The sequence below is a fragment of the Lepidothrix coronata genome, unplaced genomic scaffold (genome assembly GCF_001604755.1).
Source record: "Lepidothrix coronata isolate B3197 unplaced genomic scaffold, Lepidothrix_coronata-1.0 Scaffold281, whole genome shotgun sequence".
In the NCBI taxonomy this organism is placed as follows: Eukaryota; Metazoa; Chordata; class Aves; order Passeriformes; family Pipridae; genus Lepidothrix; species Lepidothrix coronata.
In genome coordinates, this window is record NW_016690461.1 from 369,242 (window position 1) to 375,905 (window position 6,664).

At 66.6% G+C, this 6,664-nt stretch overlaps 1 protein-coding gene across 2 annotated transcripts; it reads left to right on the plus strand.

The window, feature by feature from the left end:
• Nucleotides 1–1,383: 1,383 nt before the first annotated feature.
• On the plus strand, nucleotides 1,384–3,570 carry INHBC (inhibin beta C subunit). 2 transcript variants are annotated; one of them, XM_017836637.1, is made up of 2 exons: nucleotides 1,384–1,457; nucleotides 2,737–3,570. In XM_017836637.1, exons 1-2 carry the CDS (start codon nucleotides 1,394–1,396, stop codon nucleotides 3,477–3,479), a joined length of 807 nt encoding a protein of 268 aa, XP_017692126.1. In that variant the 5' UTR covers nucleotides 1,384–1,393; the 3' UTR covers nucleotides 3,480–3,570. The 2 variants fall into 2 exon arrangements, with proteins under 2 accessions (XP_017692126.1, XP_017692125.1); XM_017836636.1 differs by lacking the exon at nucleotides 1,384–1,457 and adding an exon at nucleotides 2,225–2,549.
• The last annotated feature ends 3,094 nt before the right edge of the window (nucleotides 3,571–6,664 follow it).

Sequence of the window (6,664 nt, forward strand, 5' to 3'; positions counted from 1 at the left end):
GGGGCGGCCGGAACGGGGGAAAAAAACGGGGAAAGAAACGGGAAAAAAAAAAAAGGGAAAAAAGAGGAGGCGGCGCCTCCCCCGCGGCGTGCGCGCTGCGTCACCGCGCCCGCCGCGTCATCACCGCGCGACCCGCGCCGCCGCCCCCGCCCCGCCGTTGCCGCGGCAACCGGAGAGACGCGGGAAGGGTGGAAGGGGCGGGGGGCGCCCCCTGGCGAGGAGGAACCCCTATGGGAAAGGGGCGGGGCGGGGGCGGGGCTAATGAGGTTTCGGGCTCCGCCCATCACCAGTGGCCACGCCCTCTCCGGTGCATGGGACAACGGGGGTGACACCCCCCCGGGGGTCCCAAATCCCTTCGGGATCCTCCGTCCCCCGGGATCCTCCATCCTCCGGGATCCTCCATCTCCGGGGGTCCCAAATCCCCCCGGGACCCACAATCCCCCGGGATTCCACATCTCCCAGGGGTCCCCCATCACCGGGGAGTCCCCCATCTCCCAGGAACCCCCCGTGCCCCCGGGGATTCTCCATCCTCCGGGATCCCACATCCCCTCGTCATCCCCCATCTTCCTATTCCCAAGGGATCCCCCCTTCCCAGTGACCTCCTGTCTCCAGGCTTCCCTAATCACCCAGGACCCTCGGGAATCCCTTATTCCCCAGGATCCCCCATCCCCCGGGGTCCTCCATCCCCCCGGGGTCCCCCCTCTCTGAGGATCCCCCACCTCCAGAGATGCCCCCCGCCAGGCGTGGATCCCCCATGCCGCGGGGATCCCCCCGCTCCGGGGGTTCCCACTGCACCCTGGGCACCCCCGGGGTGGGACCGGCTCCGTGCCCCCCGCCCCGCCGGGGCAGCCCCGGGCTGAGCCCCCCGAGCAGCAGCACCGCCCGCCCGGCTCCACCTTAACCGGGGCGGCCTCGCCGCGCTGCCCGGGCGGCTCTGCGGGAGCGCAGGGGCGTTTATCTCGCCCGGGATCAGCCAATATTTGTGGCCACGTCAGGAGAAACGAGCCCATCCTCGCTCCCCGCTCCAGCCCCGCCGGCCCCGCTCCGCTCCCCGGCCCCGCCGCTGTCCCGTCCCGGTTCCCGGACACGCCCGCTGGGACCCCCGCGCCGCCGCCTCCCGCCACCGGAGATGACGGTCCCGGTGGCCCTGCTGCTCCTGAGCCTCCTGCGGACGGCGGCTGCCAGGGGCGAGCGGTGCCCGGCCTGCGGGGTGGCCGCGCTGGCCCCCGGCGCGCAGCGGGACGCGCTCCTGGCGCTGGCCAAGCAGAGCATCCTGGCCAAGCTCCGCTTGCCGGCCCGGCCCGGCGCCCCCCAACCCCCGGCCCGGGGGGCTCTGCTGGCCGCGCTCCGCAGGCTGCGGGAGCAGCGCTCGGACACGGCCGCGCTCCCGGGGATGCTCCGGGACGGCCCCGGGATGGGGCTGCAGGAGTACGAGGTCCTGAGCTTTGCCGAGTCAGGTGTGTGCGGCCCCGCGGGTGGGGGGGCGCGGAGGGAAAGGGGGGGTCGTGCCGTGGGAAGGCGGTGGGAGGTGGGAGGTGCAGCCGGGATGGTGGTCACGCCGCTGCTGGAAGGAGTGAGAGGCTCCACATCCCTGACCTTTGCATCCACGTCCCAAGCAAATCCCAGCCCTACCGCTCCCGGACGTGCTGGGGTGGGAGGGTGGCACAGGGCACGGAGGTGCTGCTGTGTCGTGTCCCCTGCAGCCCATTTCTGCTGGACCCTCCCCCCGGTGCTGGAGTGGAAGGGTCAGACGGGTGGGTTTTCCAAAACGGGATTTTCAGCCTCAATTCCCTGTCAACCCACAGCGTGTGGACTGAGGGCTGCACAGCCCATCCACTCCCTGCACCCCCCTGTGCCTCTGCATCCCACCCAAAGGGGCCTGTCCCAGTTTCGCTTCAGAATTCGCTTCTCCTGGATTGGGCTCCCCAAAACACGCTCAGGGGTCCTGGGAAGCACCACTGGAAAAACAGGGTCCTGTACCCACTTCTCCCCGGTCCTGTATCCTGTGTCTCCTTGGAGGGACAGACTCAGCACCCCACCCCGCAGAGCACCCTGCACCCTCCCTTTCCCAGCCCAAATTCCGCGTGGTGATGTGGGGGGGCTCCGCTCCCCTCGCTGGCCCCCGTGTCCTCGAAGCCCTGCGGGAACAAAGCTGCTCCACGGCACGTTGTGTTCCCACACTCCAGGACAACAGGGTTCTCTCCTGGCTTGGTGGAGCGTCAGCTGGAACCGAGCCGGGGGATGAACCCAGGCTCGGAGCACGGGGGGTGTTGTGTCCTCATGGGCAGAGCTGTGCCAGGAGCCCCGAGTGCTGTCATGGCCCCGTCAGCCCTTCCCCGGCCAGGAGGAGCAGCAGCTCTGCAGCCGAGGCAGAAGTGAAGGCTTCAGGGAGACCTCAGAGCCCCTTCCAGTGCCTAAAAGGGCTCCAGGAGAGCTGGAAAGGGACTTTGGACAAGGACCCGGAGTGCCAGGACAAGGGCGAATGGCTTCCGGCTGCCAGAGCGTGGGGTTAAATGGGATATTGGGAGAAATTCCTCTCCATGGGAGTGGTGAGGCCCTGAAATAGATTTCCCAGAAAAGCTGTGGCTGCCCCATCCCTGGAATTTTTTCAGGCCAGGTTGGACGGGGCTTGGAGCAACCTGGTCTAGTGGAAGGTGTCCCTACCCGTGGCAGGGGGGGTGGGACGAGTCCTGACCAGCCCTTCACTCCTGACCCCGCTCTCGGTTCTGCGCGCAGGATCCTCCACCTCCCGCAGCGTCCGCCTGCATTTCCGCTTCTCCCGGGAGCTGGCCAGGAGCACAGAGATCCTGCAGGCCACCCTCTACCTGTTCTGGGCAGCCCCCAGCCCCGGGGCACAGCCAGTCACCGTCAGGCTCCTGTGGCCGGACCCGGCGGGGACAAACACGACGGTGGCCAGCGAGACGTGGCTGGAGGTGCAGAGCCCTGGCTGGACCACGCTGGACGTGGGACTGGCCGTGCAGAGCGTCTCTGGACAGGACACCCCGCGGCTCACGGTGGAGCTGGAGGTGCCGGAGGACTGGGGGTCCCCCCTCCTGGCTGACCGCAGCGATTCCCACCGGCCGTTCGTGGTGGCCCAAGCCCGGGCCAGGACGCCCCACCGTGTCCGCCGGCGCGGCATCGACTGCGGGGCGGGCTCGCGGATGTGCTGCCGCCAGGAATTCTTCGTGGACTTCAAGGAGATCGGCTGGGAGGACTGGATCATCCAGCCCGAGGGGTACCACATGAACTACTGCGCGGGGCTGTGCCCGCTGCACATGGCCGGGATCCCCGGCCTCGCCGCCTCCTTCCACACCGCCGTCCTCAACCGCATCAAGGCGGCCAGCGCGGCCGCGGCCGTGGACTCCTGCTGCGTCCCCACCCAGCGCCGGCCCCTCTCCCTGCTCTACTACGACCGCGACAGCAACATCGTCAAGACCGACATCCCCGACATGATCGTGGACTCCTGCGGCTGCACCTGAGCGGGGCAGGGCGGGACACCGCGGGCAGGGCTCCCTCCTCCCGGCTCCCAGGGCAGGGCTCCCTCCTCCCGGCTCCCAGGGCAGGGCTCCCTCCTCCCGGCTCCCAGGGCAGGGCTCCCTCCTCCCGGCTCCCTCCTCCCGGCTCCCGGGCCAGGGCTCCCTCCTCCCGGCTCCCTCCTCCCGGCTCCCTCCTCCTGCCTCCTGGCTTCAAGAAGGGAGCCCTGCCGAGGGGTTTGTTCCTCCTCAGGGTGATGCTGAATGTGCAGGTTCTCTGCTCACTCACCTCCCACCAGGCTCTTTTCCCCCTTTGGATCTGCCCCTGGATTTCTCTCACAGCACCTCAGAACGGTTCCTGGTGGACTCCAGACCCTCCTCCTGCCGGATGCTGAGGCTCAGGGTGGTCCCACTGCTGTCCCATCCTGAGGTCATGGGTGCAGCTACACCAACACAGGACCCACCAGTGGCCACCCCGGGCTGCTGGGGCTGCCGGGGACCGAGGGGAGGGGAGGGGAGGGGAGGGGAGGGGATGGGTCATCCCTGTGGCCTCACTCAGCTGGATGTGAGGCTGAGGAGGACAAGGAAGGGGAAGTCAATCCCAGTGGGAGGAATGTGTCTCCCTCTCCGAGAGCATCCCTGGTGTTCAATAAAGACTCCCAGCCGTGGTGTGTGTGCACATGTGTGTGTGTGTTCCACGTGTGTGCACATGTGTGTGTGTGTGTGTTCCACGTGTGTGCACATGTGTGTGTGTGTGTGTTCCACGTGTGTGCACATGTGTGTGTGTGTGTGTTCCATGTGTGTGCCCTGCCGTCAGCCAGCACATCTTCCAGTGCTCCTGGCACAGGCGGCTCCAAAAGCCCGGGAAGCAGGACTGGGCCTCTCCACACTGTTCCCAAAGGCCTCCCATGCTCTCTGCCCCTCAGCTGCCCTTCCCAGAGGGATGCAGACACTCTGCTTCGCCCCAGCCAGATCCAGGGCACAGCACGGGACCCCTCTGAACACAGGGGGCTCGTGATTCCCACAGGAAAGGCACCATTCCCTGCTTGGGCCAAATGACCCATCCCACAAAACCACCTGGATTTGGCCGTTCTTGTCCCAAATCAGGACCAGACAAGAGAAACTCCGTTCTCCCTTCTGAAGTGGGCGGACACTGCCGGGTGGGAGCTACGGCACCCAGGCCCTCCCCTCGCCTACAGCCCCCCCAGCCCCTCAGCGTGCCCCTGGCCCTCTGCCAGAGCTGCTGCCCCCCCTCTGTGCCCCTCACCAGCCCGGTGACAGCAAAGTGGGCCATGCCAGGGCCGTGAGAGCAGAGGGCAAAGGGCGACTCCGACGCTTCGGCCCCGTTACGTAACAGATGTTCGGGCTCCTCCGGCGCTCCCCACGTGCCCCCCGGGTGTGAGGGGTGGGCGAGAGGGGGCTGGGCTGGGACATTCGGGAGGGGAGCTCCAGGGGCGACCTCAGTCCGGGAGGAGCTCGCCCTGCAGGCACTGGTGGTCCCGCCCTGGAGGCTGGGACGGGGCTGGTCCAGGTGGGGAGAGGGTGGGCAGAGGGAGGAGATGGTGCCAGGGCCGCTCCCCACCCAGCTTTGCATCCTCTGCCCACTCCAGGATGATGAGCCGTGAGCTGCTCCGGCTGGAGCAGGGGCAGGATGTCCTGGAGGACCTGGGACACCTTGGAGCAGGGATGGAACAACCCCTGACGGGTGTCAGTGTTTGCCCACGTTGCACACACCCTCCCACCGAGCCCTGACGGAGCAGGGACCCCCCATGTCCCCAGATCCAGGTGTCCAGGGGCCTCCAGGACTCAGACCCGCAGTGTTCCTGTGAAGGGGCAGGGAGGGAGGCTCGGGGATCGATCCTGTCTGGGGCCCAAGGCCACTTGTGCAAACCCAAAGAGGGTTCGGTGTTTGTTTTTTCCCTTCTTTTTCCAACGCCTCGTTTCACGGTCTGTGTTTATTGAACAAACAACTTCCCCAGAGCCAGCGCCGAGCTGCAGCAGCCCTGGGCACCCGGGGGCTGAGGGAAGGGGCAGGAGAGATGTCGGCTGCTCCCGTGGCCCTACAGACCCCTCAGCTCAGGCTGCACAACCCCAAAACCCTGAGCTGGGGCTTGGCCCACTCCCAGGGCAAACAGGGCACCTGGATGGAGCCAACAGCCCCTTCCCCACTCGCAGCACGGGGTGAATTCCAAGGTAGGAATTCCAGGTAGCAGGAATTCCAAGGTGGCATTTCCCACCGGGGGAACACGCAGGGTGAGGAAGCTGCAGTCAGGGACAGGTGATTCCCCGGAGCCAGGAACGCTCCCTCTCTGCCTCCCTCCTTCCCTGCTGGGACACTGAGCTCTGCTGGGGTCCCCTCATCTCCTGGTGGACTCTGGAGGGGGAGGCTCAGGCCCAGTGCCAGGAGACCATCCTGCTGGGCCCAGGATGGCAGTGCCACGGGGACATGGCATCCATGGCATCAACCCAGCAGCTGGGCTGTGCCAGATGTGGCACGGAGGGGGACAGAGGTGATGTCCCCTCGGTCTCTGTTGCAGGAGAGGACAGATGTGCCGGTGCCTTCTGGAAGGACCCCTTGCCAGTGTAAACAGCCCCTGAAGCAAAGGTCTGAGTGCCCTGTGCCAGGTGCCCCCGGGCAGGGCCAGCTCCCGGGAGGGGTGGGAATTTCTGACAGCCCCTTCCCTTGCCTTGAGAGGAGTTAATGTTTAATTCCCAGTCTCAGGGCCCGTTCCCAGCCAGTGGCACCAGTGTGGTGACCATTGCTCTTCTCCCAAGGAAGAAGCGACGGTACAAGGGGAAACAGCCTCAAGTTGTGCCAGGGTGGGGCTTAGACTGAATATTAGGGAAAATGTCTTCATGGAAAGGGTGGTCAAGCCCCGGGCAGTGGTGGAGTCACCATCCCTGGGAGTGTTCAAAAACCTGTGGATGTGGCACCTGGGGACATGGTTTTGTGGTGGCCTGGGTTGGGCTCGATGGTCTCGGGGGCTTTTCCAGCCTTAATGATTCCATGTTTCCATGATTCCACGATTCCATGAGCCACACTCAGGTGCTGGTGCACGAGCTCCTGGGGGGTCCAGGCTGAGCCCAGCCCGTTGTCACCTGCAGGGCAGGTCACCAGGTGCCACACACGCATCCCACCGGCCGCGGGGTCGGAGGCCCCGGAGCCGTGTGTGCAACCGGTGCTGGGCCCG

What these genes read in the sequence shown, in the direction of transcription:
- INHBC (XM_017836636.1), top strand. Translation starts at nt 2,483, where the DNA reads ATGGCTTCCGGCTGCCAGAGCGTGGGGTTAAATGGGATATTGGGAGAA. An exon ending in AATTCCTCTCCATGGGAGTG is followed by an intron (nt 2,550 to 2,736) that starts GTGAGGCCCTGA and finishes TTCTGCGCGCAG; the next exon opens with GATCCTCCACCTCCCGCAGC.